The sequence below is a fragment of the Equus przewalskii genome, chromosome 3 (genome assembly GCF_037783145.1).
Source record: "Equus przewalskii isolate Varuska chromosome 3, EquPr2, whole genome shotgun sequence".
Taxonomy (NCBI): Eukaryota; Metazoa; Chordata; class Mammalia; order Perissodactyla; family Equidae; genus Equus; species Equus przewalskii.
Window position 1 is genome coordinate 60,465,064 of NC_091833.1, and position 17,973 is coordinate 60,483,036.

Sequence of the window (17,973 nt, forward strand, 5' to 3'; positions counted from 1 at the left end):
TTTTGGTTATTCTAAAATATTTCTTCATGCCTCTTTGACAATAGTCATTTAGTTAGCCCATCAACTATTGGGTGGCTATTTAAAATTTTAACTTTGGGATATAAAATATACTTTTATATGAAGTGTTTTGCAGGCAACTGAGGCAGAAAATTAGGGTGAATTTTTCCTTTTTAAAAAAATTACCAAAAAGTGTAGGTTGATTTTATAAAAATTGGAAATTACAGAAAACTAGGAAGAATAAAAATAAAACAACTTATAGTACAACCACCTGCTGACAAGCTACTATTGACCATGTTGGCATATAGGAATTTTTGTCTTTCTAAAAATTCTGAAGTATTACCTATATACAAAAGCATATATGTACTGTATGTATGTTATAAAGTATACTAATACAACAACAAGCCATTCAATTTAAGAAATAGAATGTTACCAATACTGTTGATGCTCCAAGTGTTCTGTGCCAATCCTTTCTCCTTGTTCTCATTGGAGGTAACCACTATTTGAATATTTTTAATCACTTTCTTGGTTTTGTTTTATGTAGTTTGTTTTTAAGGAAGGATACTGTACCAAACATACCAAAAGATGCAGAAATCATAAGCAAACAACCTTATGAGTTTGGTTATGAACACACCCTTTAACTACCCCCAGATCAAAAAATAGAATATTCATAACATCTTAGTGTCCTTTCTTATGCTCCATCCAAGTCAATACACTCCCCGAAAGGTAACCACTCTGTTGACTTTCTGAACTTTTTATAAATGGAATCATACGGTATATGCTCTGTAGTGTTTTGTTTTATACATTTTTTTCCTTCTGCTTTTTCTCCTCAAATCCCCCCAGTACGTAGTTGTATATTTTTTTTAGTTGTGGGTCCTTCTAGTTGTGGCATGTAGGACGCCACTTCAGCATGACCTGATGAGCGATGCCATGTCCACGCCCAGGATCTGAACTGGTGAAACCCTGGGCCACCAAAGTGGAGCGCACGAATTTAACCACTGGGCCATGGGGCAGGCCCCCTGTTTTATACATTTTAAGGCAATATTAGATATTTACATAGGATTGTTCTATTTTCCTTTACAATTGAACCATTTGTCATTATATAATGTCTCTTTTTATCTTTAGTAATGTTTTCTGCCTTAAGATCTGCTATAGGGGCCGGCCCCGTGGCTGAGTGGTTAAGTTCGCATGCTCTGCTTCAGCAGCCCAGTGTTTCACCAGTTCCGTTCCTGGGCACGGACATGGTGCTGCTCATCAAGCCATGCTGAGCCGACATCCCATATAGCACAACTAGAAGGACCTGCAACTGTAGTATACAACTATGTACTGGGGGGTTTTGGGGAGGAGAAGGGAGCAAAAAAAAAGATTGGCAACAGATAGTAGCTCAGGTGCTAATCTTAAAAAAAAAAAAAGATTTGCTATATTCATATCTAGATTAGATTTTGCATGTTTATCTTTTTTATTTTTTAATTTCCAAACATTTTGTATACTTACATTTAAGGCATATGTCTTGTAAGCAGAGTATAGTTGAGTTTCTTTTTATTGAGTTTGATAAAAACTCTGTCTTTTGGGGCTGGCCCTGTGGCCGAGTGGTTAAATTCGCGCGCTCCGCTGCAGGCGGCCCAGTGTTTCGTTAGTTCGAATCCTGGGCGCGGACATGGCACTGCTCATCAAACCATGCTGAGGCAGCATCCCACATGTCACATGGAGGGACCCACAGCGAAGAATATACAACTATGTACCAGGGGGCTTTGGGAGAAAAAGGAAAAAAATAAAATCTTTAAAAAAACAAAACAAAACAAAAAACTCTGTCTTTTAATTAAAATATTTAGTCCATTTATTATTATTAATATAATTATAAATTTATTTCAATCTACAATTTGTGTATTTTCTATTGCCTTAGTATTTGTCTGCTTTTCTCTCCTTGCCTTCTTTTAGATTAATCAGCAATTTTTCTATTCTATTTTTATTCTCTATAAGCTCATTAGTTATACATTTTTCCATTATTAGTGGTTATCTTAGAAGTCATAATATACATCCTTGGCTTATGTTTATTATTTCCCAGACAATGCAAGAACTTTGAACACTAAGAGGATTTACATCCTATTGTTGTCGTGTATTTTAATCTATGTATATTTTAAACTCTGTAAGACAGTGTTTTGAACAGTCAGTATTCTCTGATTTATGTACATACTTTCCATTTCTATTGCTTTTCTTTCCTTTCTGCATCCCCTGTATTTTTGGGATTATTTTCCTTCTGCTTGAAGAATTCTCTTTAGTATTACTTTTAGTGAAATTCTGCTGGTGATGAAGTTTTCTGTCTTCTTGGAAATGTCTTTATTTTACCTTCATTTTTAACTTATATCTTTGCTGGGTATAGAATTCTAAGTTGACAGTTTGTTTCCTTCGACACTTCAATATCTTAAAGATATTCTGTTGCCATGGTTTCTGTTTAAAAGTCACCTATCAGAATTATTATTGCCTCTCTGAAGGTAATCTGGCTTTTATTGCTCTCTTGCTGTTTTGAAGTGATTGGTTTTTAGCAGTTGTTCTATGATGTGTCCAGGTGTATGTGATATTTATCTGGCTTGCAGTTTGTAGACTTTGTTGAATCCGTGGCTTGATGTCTTCTGTCAGTTTTGAAATATTCTTGGCCAGTATCTCTTCAGATAACGTTTTTGCCCTGTTCTCTCACCTCTCCTGGCTCTCTAGGTACAGACCTTTTCACCATATTTCATCTCTCTCTTAAATTTTTTTTCCTATTATCGTTTTTTTCCTCCATGCTTAAGTTGGATAGTTTCTATTGATTTATCTTCCAAGTCTCTGTTGAATCTGCTATTAAACCTATTGAGTTTTTCATCTTAGGTTTTTTTTAAAATTATTATAGAATTTACATTTAATCACTCCCCCATTCCAGTTTTCAGGTGAAATTGTTCACTTTTTTTTTCTTGAACATATTAATCACAGATAATTTAAAGGCTGTGCTCGATAATGTCAACATCTTGATTACTTGTGGGTCAGTTCTATTCCCCCACCACCTGCCTTGGTGTTTGGTTCTGCCTTTTGGCATGCTTGATATTTTTTTTAGTTAGTTGTTGGACATAATATGTAAAAAAAATTGTATAAACTCTTTATGCTCTTTTTCTCCAGAGAGAATTTACTTTTCTTTTGGTAGGGAGTAATGTAGAGACAGATCACCTTAATCCAGTTAAGGATTGAGATGGTTAGTGGCTACGTTTCAGTTGTAAGTCCTGTTCTGTTTTGTTTTCCCTTACACTCAGGCTCTTAGGACATGGGTCTTGACTTAAAGCCAAGGTGTTTACCAGGGCATTTCTTTTGTGGTGGAACCTGGACTCCAGTTTTTGCCTCCCTAGCATAGGGAAACTACCAGAGGCTTTAGTTGGTTTCTCTTAGCCTCTTACCTGCTGCTTAGCTTATTAGCTTCTCACAGGACAGTTTAGGGTCTGCAAAGCCCCCAAGAAGGAAGAAGCAGAGAATTAGCTTTGCCTCAGTATATTTCCCTTCTCTCTGGGAAATTGATCCTTCAAGCCCTTAGTTGCTCTTTACTGCTTTCAAACAGCTTGTTTTCTTTAAATCCAGCCTTTGTAGTTCTCAGTGGGAGCTTGGTCCTCCACAAACTACTTTATCATTGTGGAGTTCAGTTTTGCTTATTAGTAAAATCATAACTTTATATATTCTTCTGTGGGTTTTTTTTTAGACTGAGGCTTGTTTTTAAGATTCATCCTATTTGATTCCAATTCATTTTCACTGTTGTGTTATTTTGTGTGTCAGATCTGCACACAGCTTTTAATTACTGCTATCACAACCAAGGAATCACATTTTCTTGTTGATTTATTGACTTTCAAGTTGTTGAGACTGAAAAATATATATCTCATCCTACTTAGTATATATTAAGCTTCATGAGATCAAGATACTTTCAAATTTTAAATTCTTATACCTGGTAAATACTAAGCTTCATGAGATCAGGATATTTTCAAAGTTTAAATTCCTGTACATGGGAGTGCCGTGTATGCAGTAGGTGCTCAGTAATGTGTAGGCAGTGTATCTTTAGCCAAAATATTTTTGGTGTTATGATTTCTCTCAGTACAGGAGGAAAGTTTGTCATCGACATTTAGCATCTAAGTCCAATAGATTCTTTTTACTTTGTAATATTTTTAAGTCCTTTTACAAATAACATAACAAGGGAAGAGTAAACATAGTGAAAAACAACTTCATTGGAAATTTAGTAAGATTTTAAATATTGCAAACCTAAATTTTGATTACATATTTTCCTAGTTTTGAAGATGTATATACTAAATTTGGCAGTATCCTTTGAATGTAATTATTTACTGGTTATTTGTCATGCATGAGTCTGGCAATATCCATCTTGTAAAGAACTAATTCCAGATTTTAGATACAATTCTAATAGGTTCTAGCTTATAATGACTTCTGGTTCTTCTTGTACTTGTATCATCAAAATACAATACTGATTCCAGATCTCAAATACATCACTGATAGATTCTGGCTTATCGTTACTCTGTCTATGCATTGCCAAATTCAGTACTTTTGAAACCTTCCGAGAGCTCATAATTTTGTCTAAAGGTGGCTATCTTCTTAGCTCCAATATAGCAAAACCTTTTTTATTTTTAAATTTATAAACACCTACTAGGATGATCAATCCTATGAATTTTTTCAATTTTTACTTCATCTGTTTCCTTCCAAATACTTTATACATATACTTCTCTTCAACATTATCCACTTAGGAGCCATATCAAGTAAATTTTGGTGTACAAGCATCATAAAAGGTGGAAGAATTCTATCACATTTTATTTTCGCAAAATGGAACGATCCAGGTTCACAAAATATTGTGAACTGAAGTCCTTCCTGTTGAATGACTAACTAGATGAGGATACTGTATTCTCTTTTTGTCCTTAGAAAGATATTGTTCATTCTTTTGACTGAGACCATTCATCTAGGATATCATCTGAAAACCATAATCTGATTTATTGCTTATGTGGTCAATTTCACCATCATCATTAGAGTCTGGAACAGTGGTTCTCAATCAGGGATGACTTTGCCCCCAGGGGACATTTAGTAGTATCTGGAGACATTTTGGTTGTTGGTGGGTAGTCTGGAGGTAGGTTGTCTGTTACTGGCACCTATTGGATATATGGCAGGGATGCTGCTTAACATCCTACAGTGTGCAAGACAGTCCCCCCACCAGAAGGAATTATCTCGCCCAAAATGTCAGTAGGGCCTAGGTGGAGAAACCCCAGTCCAGGGTGCTGCTGTGTCTCTTTGCACTTATCTTCTGCTTTATCTGAAGTTTTTCCCTTTTTCAGTTTTTTCAATTTGCCATTATAGGTGAAAAATAAAAAATTCTGATTCCTCAACTGGGTTCAAGGAAAACAAAAAGAGCCTACGAGGAAGATGTCTCCAGACTTTTTGTTTTAATCTTGAAAGATGATGTAATACTTTGAGCAGTGCACAAAGAAAACTAAAGGATGATGTAATAGTAATGATTTATTTCATATTGTGTCATCCTTTCAAGTTTTTCTGCCTCACTTCCATTTTCTACCATACTTTGCATTTTAGTCTTTTTGTTAGGATAATTAGCAATAATTGATGACTAATGTGAAAGAATTCCTAGGATGCTGAAATAGCAAAATATTTCAAAATATAGGAAAAATATGATCACTAAGATCCCATAATGTATCAGATTCATAAAAGGGTTTAATGGACCCACATGGTAATTGCAAAATAGAGTGAGTTGATGCTCTTAAAAAGTAGATTTTCTCTTTATTCTTTGGAATATCTCTAAGAGAGCATAAAACTCATAAGACATCTTTAAAACAGAATTGATTAGAAAAGAAACTGGATCTTGGTACAAAATGGATATTGTATGAAAAAGGCTTTGCAGTCATACAGTTTTGGTAAATGCTGCATTTAATCTACTTTCCTTCTCAGAGCTTTCAACTTGCTAATTGTGCAGTGTAAACCTCTGAGATTGTAGGGTTTCTAATACTTGGTTATAGAATCCTTTTTGGGAGTGTCACTTTAAGTGGACTGTAATTGGGAAATGTCTAAAGAATATGAAATAAATAGGAGATTTTCAAATAAAGAAGTTTCATATTTTATATTATGGGTATCAAAGTAATGTGAGTCAGGTTTTAGACAAATGATTATGATCACTTCAGGTAGATATTTTAGGAGGCCTTATTTCTGTTGTCATTGCTCAGAAATCTTTGAAAAGTCTATTGTACAGTTCTTTCAATGAGTACCTATGGTGCACTGAAAATTCACCCCCCTCGAGGATTTTCAGAACTGTTTGTTTTTATTTTTTAAAAAATTGCTAAAAGAGCAAAATCTATTAAATAAGATTGGCAAATACCGTATTTAATCAGAAATGACATATGATCATCAAATAATGACTTTATTTTTAAACAGTAAAAATATCTAAAGGTAAGTTAAAAAATGTGCAATGGCAGCATTGTTGGAAACTCTTTACCCTCTCATGATAACATTTAAAGAGATTATGTCATTTGAATGTATGAGTTCTTATATTTCTGTTAAAATATCAGTCTTTTTACTTTGTAGCTGTACCTTCTTGATAGTCTTTTATGACGATTCCTCCTTTGGATGTTAAAAACAAACATTTTTGTCTTAAGTATATTACAAAACTTAGTCATTGCTTTTGGTCCATTAAATAAATCTGCAGGGCAAGGGTGACCAGGTCTTCCTTGCGTAGCTCTCCTGCTCAGATTTCTGTTTCTCTTGGTGCTTGCAGCTCTTCTAGGCTGTCCTTGACTCTGATCTGGAGGTGTGGGCTTGAAAAATTGTTGTTCATCCTTAAGCAATAATCACTGCAAGGAAATCAGTGCTTATAGAATTAATAATATATTATTCCTGATTATATATTTTAAAATAGCTTGATGATAGTTGTAGTGATAGATTATCTTTTGACTGTGGCATTATTTCTAGAAGAGTGATGTGCCTAAAAATAGGGTTTCAGTTTTTCTTCAATCAGGGGCAAACATCCGATCTTGAATCTTTTGGCAATGGGCGCACGTGTATCCTTACTGAAGTGTACTAGAATGAGCTTATTATAAAAAATGGGGAAATATCATTTCCCTTTGTTATTAAATAAGCACCAGAGTACTTAGTGTTTATGACAGTATGATACAGATGTGGTTCCTGTGTTCTGATTCTGATCTTTAAAAATGTGCCAGTTCTTTGACTTTGTAATTCTATTTTTAGGAGATTATCTCAAGGAAATAGAGATATATACCAAGAATCATGTACAGAATATGTATTGTAACAATAAATATAATAAAAATTAGAAACAACCTATATATTTTTGAGACTGTTAAATTTGCAAACCCATATTAAAAGTAATGTTCTTGAGTAATTTTTAGGGATTGGGAAAATGAATGGTAAAAAAGTCTGTCAGGACATCATGGACCAAAATATTAGCAGTAGTTACCCATGGGGGGTGAGATCATGAGTGGTTTTAAGTTTTAGTTGGTCTATTTGTTTGTTGGTTTATGTTCTTCTGAGTTTTACACATTTTAAATAATGAACAAATATTGCCTTTAAAATTTAAAAAGTTAATATAAATTTATAACTGATTTGGGGAAATAAAACATCCACTAATTAAACAATGCTTTAAATCAAGGGAAGGATGTGTGTTTTCACGTCTGCAAGTTATGAAATAAACATCAGACAAATCTTTGCTATGTATGGAACACTTGGATTGGAAGGCAGGATTTTTGTCTTTAAATTTATGTTCTGTTTCTGGAAGAATGGGCTTAATGAGCAATCACTACCACAGAGTTTGTTGGATTATCGGGATTGGAGCTGTCTTTTGTAGGAAAGTTGAAGTAAAAGTTTAATAGGGATAGGCCAGGGCTGAGTAGATCAGAGTGGGCTGGGGTATAAATAAATATAAATAAATAACCAAGCCTGAGAGAAGGCAGTGAAAGAGTGGAGTCAGGGGCAGTGGAGGTGGTATTAGAGACTGGGGTTGAGGATAGAAGTAAAAAGGATATATTGAATATTTTAAACTGAAATGAACCTAGTGAATCATTACCACTATTTAGAAAAAGAATAAAAGATAGGTAAACACATGCTAAGGGTAAATATTGTTTTGTGGAACTTTTGTTAGCATTTTGAGTGTGTCTGTGGATATGCATGTGAGAGGAGGAAGGAAGAACTGGGTCAGGATGTAAAAATATTTCTTAATGTGTGTTGAGGTTAAGTTTGAGAAACACTGCTCCAGAGCCTGCCGGATCGCCCCTAACTGTGACTCTCAGTGCTGAAACCAAATTAACTGTTTTTATGGAAACAGGGTCTCCTGGTAATGAATCCTTTTGACTTTTGTATATTTGAAACATCTTTATTTTGCTCTCATTTTTGAAAGATATTTTTGATGCATATAAAATTCGAGGCTGACAGTTTTTTCTTTCAGTACTTTAAAAATGTTACTCTGTTGTATTCTCATGTGCATTGTTTCCAGTGAGAAGTCTGGTATCATGCTTATCTTTGTTCCTTTGTCCTTGTATGTTTTCCTCTGGCTGCTTTTAGGATTTTTTTCTTTATCCTGGTTTTGAGCAGTTTGATTATGATGTTCCATGGTATAGTTTTTTCCACGTTATTTGTGCCTAGGGTTTGTTGAGCTTCTTGAACCTGTGAGTTTACAGTTTTCATCAATTTCAGAAAATTTTTGGCCATTACTACTTCAGATATTATTTTGTCTGCCTCCTCCTCCTACCCCGCCACATTTGGGATCTCCAATTACATGTGTATTGGGTTGCCTGAAGTCTCACAGCTTGCTTAATGATCTGTTCATTTTTTAAAATTCTTTTTTCTTTTTCACTTTGGTTAGTTTCTGTAACTGTGCCTTCAAATTAACTAATCTTTTCTTTATCAATGTCTAATCTACTGTTCTGGTTTTTATCTCTGGAAGTGTGATTTGGGTCTTTTTAAAATCTTCCATGTCTATACTAACTCTCTGAGCATATGGAATATAGTTATAATTGTTTCAATGTCTTTCTCTGCTAATTCTAAATCTCTGTCAGATCTGGGTTGATTTTGATTAATTGATTTATTCTTGTTTTGAGTTGTGTTTTTCTGCCTCTTTGCATGCCCGGTCATTGTTGATTGATACCAGACATTGTGATTTTTGCCTTGTTGGGTGCTGAATTTTTTCGTATTCCTATAAATCTTCTTGAGCTTTATTTTGGGTTAAGGTACTTGGAAACTTATTTATTTTTGCAGTTGAGTTACTGGGAAACAGTTTGGTACTTCTGGGACTTGCTTTATAATTTGTTAGGTGGATCTGGAGAAGTGCTTATTCTAGCACTAATTATTCCTCCCTATTGAGGCACTACCTTCCTGGTACTCTGCCCAGTATCCCGTGAATTACAAGGTTTTCCCCATGGCTGATGGCAGTAGGCACTGATCCTCGCCTTGTTGGGTACCAAACACTGCTCCTTCTAGCCCTCTGGGATGGTTCTTTCTCTGGCCTTGGGTAGTTTCCTCACGTGTGTGTGCTTATGTGGATCCTGCTACATACTTGAGGGGCTCCTCTGTGCAGCTCTCTCCTTGCTGTTACTCTGTCCTGTGACCTCTAGCTGCCCTGCTGTCCCTGGACTCTCAGCTTGTCTTCTCAATCAGGAAGTCTTCAGTTCCTCCAGCTGAAGCCTCAGTTTCTCCACCCTGTCCTACTGCCTGAAAACTCTCTAGGCAATAAACTGGGCCAATTGTAAGACTCCCTTAGTTTGTTTCCCATCTTTCACACGTCACTGTCCTTCATTGCCTGATGTTCAGTGAAACTGTTGTGTCATATGTTTTGTCTGTTTTTTTGTTGTTGTTTTAAGCAGGAGGGTAGATCCAGTCTCTGTGATTCTATCTTGGGCAGTAGTGGAAGCCTCGCTAAAGGGTTTTACCCTTGGAATTTGACAGGCTGATTCTAAAGTTTATCTGGAAGATAAAATTCACAATAGCTAAGTAGATTTTGAAAAGGAAGAGTGACAGAGAAGAGATTGGCTTTCTACACATCAAAATGTAATAAAGCTAGAGTAATTCCAATGGTGTGCTCTTTGTGTAGGAATAGACAGATAAATGGAAAAACATAGTGTGTGTATATACATTTACATATTTATACATCTGAATTTATAACAAAAATGACGTTTCAAATCAGGGGAAAGAGTATGAGGGTAATTGATTATCCATTTGGGAAACAAAAAATTGATTACTAAAACTGTATGCATTCGTTAGAATATGGTTTTAGCATCTTGTGACAGAAACCCAAAATAACAGTGGCTAAAAAAGGGTACAAGTTTATATTTCTCATGGAAAAGTCTGAGCCATGTAGTTAAACAGGAGTCCAGGTTCCTCTTTACTTTTTTGCCCTGCCATCCATAAGATGTTTTCTTATCTACATAGCTTAAAAGAGCACGTACTCTGGTCAGTGGAAACAGGGCAAATGGTGAAGAGAAGGTATATCCTTTTCTCCTAAGGGCACAACACAGAATTTTCATTTATCTCCAGTTCACAACCTCCAGAGAAGTTGGAAAATAGTCTTTACTCAGGACAGCCCTGTGCCTAGCTTAGCTAAATCTCCTATTGTTGTGGAAGAAGGGGATAATAGAAATTTGGGGACAATTAGCAATCTCGCCTTTACATACATAATACATTTCAAATGGATGAAAGAAAAGCATAAAAATTAAAAGCCTTAAGTATAGACGTAGATAGGAGAATATGTTTATGATCTATAGGTTACAAAAGTCTTTCCTAAACAAGAATCAGAAGCATAAGCCCTAAAGAAAAGTATTGGGGCCAGCCCCGTGGCCGAGTGGTCAAGTTCGCATGCTCTGCTTCAGCGACCCAGGGTTTCACTGGTTCGGATCCTGGGCGCGGACATGGCACTGCTCGTCAGGCCATGCTGAGGCAGTGTCCCACATGCCACAACTAGAAGGACCCACAACTAAAATATACAACTGTATTGGGGGGATTTGGGGAGAAAAAGCAGGGAAAAAAAAATATCAATGGCCTTTTGTCACATAAGCTACATGACAAAAGATATATAAAGATAGATGACATACTGGAAAAGTAATTGTAATATATACAAGTGAAAAAGATTAATATCCAGGATGTATATAAAGAACTGTTTTAAATTGGTAAAAGACACCCTATAGAAAAATGAACAGAGCACATGAACAGACAATTCACAGAACTCCAAATGGTTCATAAACATTAAAATATACTCCCTGTCTCATAATCTGAGAAATGCAGCTTAAAATGATGTCTTTTATTTGTCCATCATATAGGTAATCACTGTTGATTAAGATGTGGGGAACACAGGTGCTGTCATACACTGTTGGTGGGAGTACAGATTGGTACTGTCTTTTTGGAGGTCAGTTTGGCAGTATCAAAACTGATGATGCAATACCCTCTGACCCCATAGTTTCACTTTTAGGAATCTTACAAGAAATCATCAACCTGTGGGCTAAGTGATGTCTGTATAAGGATATTTATTATATAATTGTATTAAAGATAGTAAATTATATCAACAGAATATTTTTTAAAATTATGATATATCCATTCCATTTAATCCGATGTAGCTATGAAGAAGAATGAAGTGTTTTTGTGTAGACAGAGGTAGAGTAATCTTCAGGATATATTGTTAAATGAAAACAAAATTGCAGAACAGGATATCTGGAAAGAATCTGTGTAAAAAATAAAACCCAAAGTGTGTGTGTGTGTGTATGCAATTTTATAGAAAAACTTAGAAGGGTAGACACCATTCTGTTCACGGTGCTTACATTTGGGGAGTGATGTTGTGGAGGTCGGGGTTTACCTCATATTCTTCACTGTGGTTTGAACTTTCTTTACAAGAAAACTAAACATATATAATGAGCAAACTAGCACTGTAGTAACAAATGAATAAAATCTTTTGGCTTTCCTATGTTTTTTTTTAGGATTGGTCCAAAGGAAGATTTTTTCCACTGTTTGAAATGTAACTTATGTCTAGCTATGAATCTCCAAGGAAAGCACAAGGTATGCAATTCAGTTTGCATAATTTTAAAAGTTGGTGTTTTTGAAAAATCAGCTTATCCTAGTATGTTTGGAAGCATACTGATTTTCAGATATTGACAGGTACAGCTATGTCACTTTTTATTTGTAAGCAGTATTAAGAAGTAGATGTTTCAAAATATATGCCTCAGAATATCTGATCTATGGTTCTTTTTCTTCTCTATAGTGTGAGATTACTTATATGAGTTATGAGCATAATGTTGACAACTTCTAAATAGGTTTATGGATTCTTATCGTTAGTACTGATTTTAAGAATAACTTTAAAAATGCATACATAGTACAGGAGAAATATTAAGTATAATCTGTTAGCACAGTATTCCAAGAAAATACAGAAAATATTTTTATATTTCCTTTCATAATTAGACAAATATTTTTAATCTGGATTAGCAGTTGTCATCCCAGGCCTTTAAAGTTATTTTTCATTGTTTAGAAAAGACTATAATAAACTGTCTTATTATAGTACTGATTCTATCTAATATAGAAATTAGAGATATTAATAGATATTAGGTAATAACTGGCCTAAAATAGTAGAGTGGTAAGAGAAATGGAGATGAATAGTGAACATATGGGATATGGTGACAAGGGATAAAGGAAGAATGGGGCTGAGTAAAGATGACTGCCAAGGTTTTTAGCCTTGGCTTAAGGTACTTGATTAAAGATTGTGAATTCGTTGGAGATAAAAGATTGAGTTTGGTTTTATAGGCTTGAGTTTGCGGTGATAGCAAGATATGCTGTGTTGTCTTTAAAAAACTACGTACCATTTTCTCTTGTGGTATTTTTGTTTTATTTTTCAGTTATTTTTTATTGTCTGTATTAGCAATGGTCCCACCATCTACTCAAGTGCTTACTGAACAAACATGGGCATCAGCCACGGCTTGGTGCTTTCGTCTACCTCCCCACATCTGTTCACACAGTGTCTTGTCAAGTTAAGAACTCAGGCCATGAAGGCAGCCTGTTGGAACTCAAATATAGTTCTACCTGTTACTGTCGTGTGACTTGGGAAGTTAGTTAGCTTCTCTAGGCCTCAAATGCCCCATCTGTAGAATGGGGTAATAATTGTACCTGTTTCATTTAGAGTTGTGAGAATTAATTGAGCTAATACAGGTAATATACTTAGCATGTGGCATGTAGTAGATCTCAATAATATGAAGTGTTGTTATTATCAATATTAAGTAGTTTAGCTTTGGAGTAAAACACATACAAAATAGAAAGGTTCCAAATGTTAATATCTCTGCCTGTTTGGTAAATCTTGACTCACTGAGTTTGCTTATCTGTAAAATGAAGGTAATTTGAGTAATTAAGATGCATTGAGCAGTTTCATTGTTTCAGGTAAATGTGCAAAGCCTGAAGTAGTTGTGAGAGTTATCTGTTCATTTCTTGTCTGACAAATAAGAAACATGAATTAATGTTAATTATTATCCTTAGTAAGTTGGTATTATTATTTCCTTTTTGTTAGTTTTTATTAATACTATTGTTACGCCTGTCATTTCCATCTACTTAAACTTTTGGTAACTTGAGTTTCTCTTTTGAAACAGTGTATTGAAAATGTTTCCCGGCAGAATTGTCCAATATGTTTGGAGGTAAACTTAAAATATCTTTTCCTTTGGAAATATGCCCTCTTGAATTTAAAATACTTGAGTGTTTGTATTGTCTCCATGCAAAGACTAACATTTATTTCCTTTAGGACATTCATACATCCCGTGTTGTTGCTCATGTCTTGCCATGTGGACATCTTTTACATAGGTAAAGTAACATTGTTTTTTTCCCCTCAAAAATGTTTGAAAATAGGGGAGGTGGTTTTTGCTTTACTAAAATAATATTGCATTTTCTTTCAGAACGTGTTATGAAGAAATGTTGAAAGAGTGAGTGTTTAATGGAATTTTAGAAAATTAAAATTGTAAGATGTCTGGGCTTTTTTGTTGTGGGGATAGGGAAGTGGGCAAACATTGCTGATGCTTATCCCTTCTTGGGTGTGGCAGATATTTGTCTTGAGCTGGGTAGGGTAGATGTGTGATGTTAGACTGGGCAGAGCATCTTGGGGTTTGTAGGACTACACCTTTGTCTCCAATCTCATCTCACCACTTAAGGCAGATGCCTCTTCTTGTCTGGCTGTACCTACCAGGGAGCACAGTCTCTGCCAGAGGCAGTCATAGCATTGTAAAAATGCTGAGGTGTGTTGCTCAAAATTCTGTTAAGACTTTATATTGGTCCAGTCTAGTGACCTGCAAAGAAAGCTGGTGACAACATTACCTAAAGCTGAGACTTTATTGTGGGGGAAGGATGTTAGAATGAGATGAGAATAGTTAGGAAAGAGGAGACTTTGTAAATGTATTTTGGTCCTGCAAATTGATGAGCAGAAATTTTAATTTAATATGAGAGCCAGATGGAAGGGAACTTACTCAGAAGTTTTAGAAAGGAAATAATATGATCTGTTTTAAGGAATACAATTTCTTCTTTGCTTAAAATATGTTAGGAAATTGAGGTTGTTTTGCTAAAAAGCAACTTAGTGGGTTTAAAAAAAATATATCAAGTATATTCTGCAAAGAATATAGATTAATTCCTTTCTGTTTTAGAGAACTGAGGGAAAAGAAGTACGTTTAAAAAATACCATGATACAGGATTTAATTGGAACCTTTTATAGTGTAAAGGTTCCCAGGTTCGTAACAGTTTACCTTGAAATGAAGAATAATGCCTTGTCTTGGATGGTCTGTGTACTAGTTAGCATGCATCTTCTTATATACCTGAGTTGATATGCTCCCTGTTCAATGTTTGTAAAATAACCTTTCTGTCTTTCCTAGAGGCTACAGATGTCCGTTGTGTATGCACTCTGCTTTAGACATGACTCGGTACTGGAGACAGCTGGATGATGAGGTGGCACAGACGCCTATGCCGTCAGAATATCAGAACATGACTGTGGATGTGAGTAGAATCAATCCTTAAAACTTTTCAGGTTCCTTGATGATGTTCTTGTTTATGTTTGCCCTCTGTCAACTCTGTCTGAAAACTACTGCTTTGGCATAGATACCAATGTGATAATTAATGGGAAGGACAAAATAATCTTTTTAAATTTTAGTTACTTTGAACTCAGAAGACGAGAAAAAAAAGTCCTAAGAATACCTTTGTGCCGTTCTTCTCAACACTAGATGGCAGGCAAAAACTTTATTCTGAATTGTTTAGACATTACTTGCCGGAGTCAGTCACTTATGTAACTGAGTAGAAGTGGATTACTGGTCTGATGTTTTATTTTAATTATGTTTTATTTTTAATTATTTAAAATTTTATTTCAGGTGAACATATTTGCTGATTTTTGTAGATTATTTTTTGGATTTTAATGTTTATTACTCTTTTTATTCTATCTTAGACTTTTAAAATTTGGCCTTAATTAGCCTGCACCCTAAAATACAGGAAGTATTTCTGTGCCTTTTGCCTTACAGAGAATGATCATCTTTTTTCCATTAATTGAGGTGTGCTGCTGTCTGTTCTCAGCATGGTATATTGAATTATAGATCAGAATTAGAAACCTAGATAGCTTTCTGGTGCTTTAATAATTTTGGGGCTTATTATAAATTTTCTAAACATCTTTAGTGTTGTTCAGATACTTCTACACCAAAGGTTAAAAACCACTTAACAAAGCCAGGTAAAAATTATGTTTCGTTTTATTTACACTGGAGCGTTTTATAATTCATTTGGATAATTAAATTGTTAGTAAGGTCAGGAAAGATCACTTTTGGAATACTAACTGATAATCTTGATTTTTTTACTAGAGGCTGCAGTTTGCTATATTCAATGTAGACCATTTTTTAAAATAACAGCTTTATTGAGATATAATTCATGATACCATACAACTCATCCATTTAAAGTGTATAATTCACTGCTTTTTAGTATGTTCTTGGAGTTGTGCAAACATCACCAAAATGACAATGTTTTCATCACCCCAAAAAGAAACCTTGTACCCGTTAGCAATCATTCCCCAATCCCCTACCTCGAGGCAACCATTAATCTACTTTCTACATTTAGATCATTTTCTTAAAAGAATTACTTTTCAAATTATAGTTTAGAGCAAATTTAGAAGTTTTCTACTTATTATGGTATGACTATTCTAAAGCTGATGTTTTTCTCACATAATAATGTATCGATCTATTTTCAGGTTAACTCCTTTTTTTATTTTTCAAGATCTCACTTAGTACTAGAAGAGGGTCGTTCCTAAGTAGTATCTTATTGTCATTTTAGAGAGAAGCCAACAGCTTCTCTTTATTCAATTTTAGGAACTACTCTTTTGGACTTAATTCATTCCTGAGGCATAGAAGACTAGAAACTTAGCATATTAAACCTAAAGTTTAAGCAAAATATTATGATAAGTATGTAAAAATTTGTTTTATTAACTAAGATAATTTTCTAAGTGTCAATGAAAAACAGTGAAATCACATATGCTATTTTGAATTGTAAGTATAGGTGTTGATTTCATTATGCCTATGTTAATTTTCGTATTAGTATTATTTATACTATTTGGGAGCTGTTTTAAAGTAAGACTTCTTGGCTCAAATCCACATTTTCATTTTCAAAATTCAAAGCTACCTTAATAGCCCCTTAGAGTTTTCAGTGAACAAATAAAAGATATTTCTACTTATAAAAATGTTTAGATTTATATATATATATGTTTTCGTATCTTCAATATGATTTTTGAGGAATTTTTTTGAGCAGTGCCACTTTATAAGGTTCAATATACCTAATTTGAATTCATCTCTTTTCAGATTCTCTGCAATGATTGCAATGGAAGATCTACTGTCCAGTTCCATATATTAGGCATGAAATGTAATATTTGTGACTCCTACAATACTGCTCAAGCTGGAGGATGTAGAATTTCACTAGGTCAGCAATGACCAGCCTATACTGCACTGGAAGACTCGGCATTTTCTGATATAGAAAAAGGCTATCTTTAGTATCCTGTTGTCATAATGTGTCAGAATCTATGCATTAGAGTTGATGTGTTTTGTACTAGTGTCACAGCATAAAATCATATAACAAGTACTTGAGGATTCAGGGTCTCTCTGTAGGATTATCATAGCTCTATATTGGATAAAAGCCACTGTGCTTGTGTTTTGATTGGAAGTTCCTTTAGTGTCAGTTGTTTGGAAGCCATTGATGTCTGCCACTGAAATTCACATCCATAGAAGTATGTTATACTTCCATGGAAGTTTGCTTTAAGTGACACTATGCACGCAGAGTTCATTTCTAGTTCTTGATAGAACTGCACTTAATTCTAAGTGTTATTCTTGACTTTGTAAGGGCTGTGCTGTAATGAGAATGTGTTCTGTCTTACTGATAAAATCTACATATGCTTTAGAATTTTCTAAGACAGTCCTATGGATCCTGTAAATGTGAATTTTGATGTAATAACTGCTAATAAAATTATATTGAAACTATTTTATGGAAAGTTTTTTCCAGGGTTATCCATTTTTGGCTCAATTTGGGCAATATAGCCTTATAATGTAAAATAAATCCTCTTTTCTTTCTTTTGAGATATTCTTCCATCAGAGTAGTTGGGAAATGTGTAAAATAATAGAACTCTTCCAAGCCTTAAGAAACCATCAACATTGAAAATTATTTTCTTTTGGTTATCCAAAATATTTCTTCAAAGAATAATTCAGTCAGTCAGTCAGCAGGTATTTAGTGAGCAGCTCTGGGTGCTATATGGTTCTAGATGCTGTGGAGACAACAGTGAACAAGACAGATAAAAAGTCCCTGCCCTCATGGAGGTACGTTGTGGTGTTCCTTGTACTTGACTAGCCTTTTCCTTGTTTTTTTTAATGCATGCAGTGGTTGTCTGTATTGTAAATGAATAGATTCTTTCTTTGAATGCTTGCAGGTAGGTAGGTATGG

General features: G+C 34.7%; 1 protein-coding gene across 4 annotated transcripts in view; it reads left to right on the forward strand.

Moving 5' to 3' along the window:
- Positions 1–17,516, forward strand: part of RCHY1 (ring finger and CHY zinc finger domain containing 1) — a 23,428-nt gene extending 5,912 nt beyond the window's left edge. For all 4 annotated transcript variants that reach the window (XM_070612773.1, XM_070612774.1, XM_008521961.2 and 1 more), the window contains 6 exons: positions 11,979–12,057; positions 13,629–13,673; positions 13,778–13,836; positions 13,929–13,955; positions 14,892–15,012; positions 16,845–17,516. In XM_070612773.1, the coding sequence (XP_070468874.1) occupies positions 11,979–12,057; positions 13,629–13,673; positions 13,778–13,836; positions 13,929–13,955; positions 14,892–15,012; positions 16,845–16,973 (460 nt within the window). In that variant the 3' untranslated portion in view covers positions 16,974–17,516. The remainder of the gene's footprint in view (positions 1–11,978; positions 12,058–13,628; positions 13,674–13,777; positions 13,837–13,928; positions 13,956–14,891; positions 15,013–16,844) is intronic.
- The last annotated feature ends 457 nt before the right edge of the window (positions 17,517–17,973 follow it).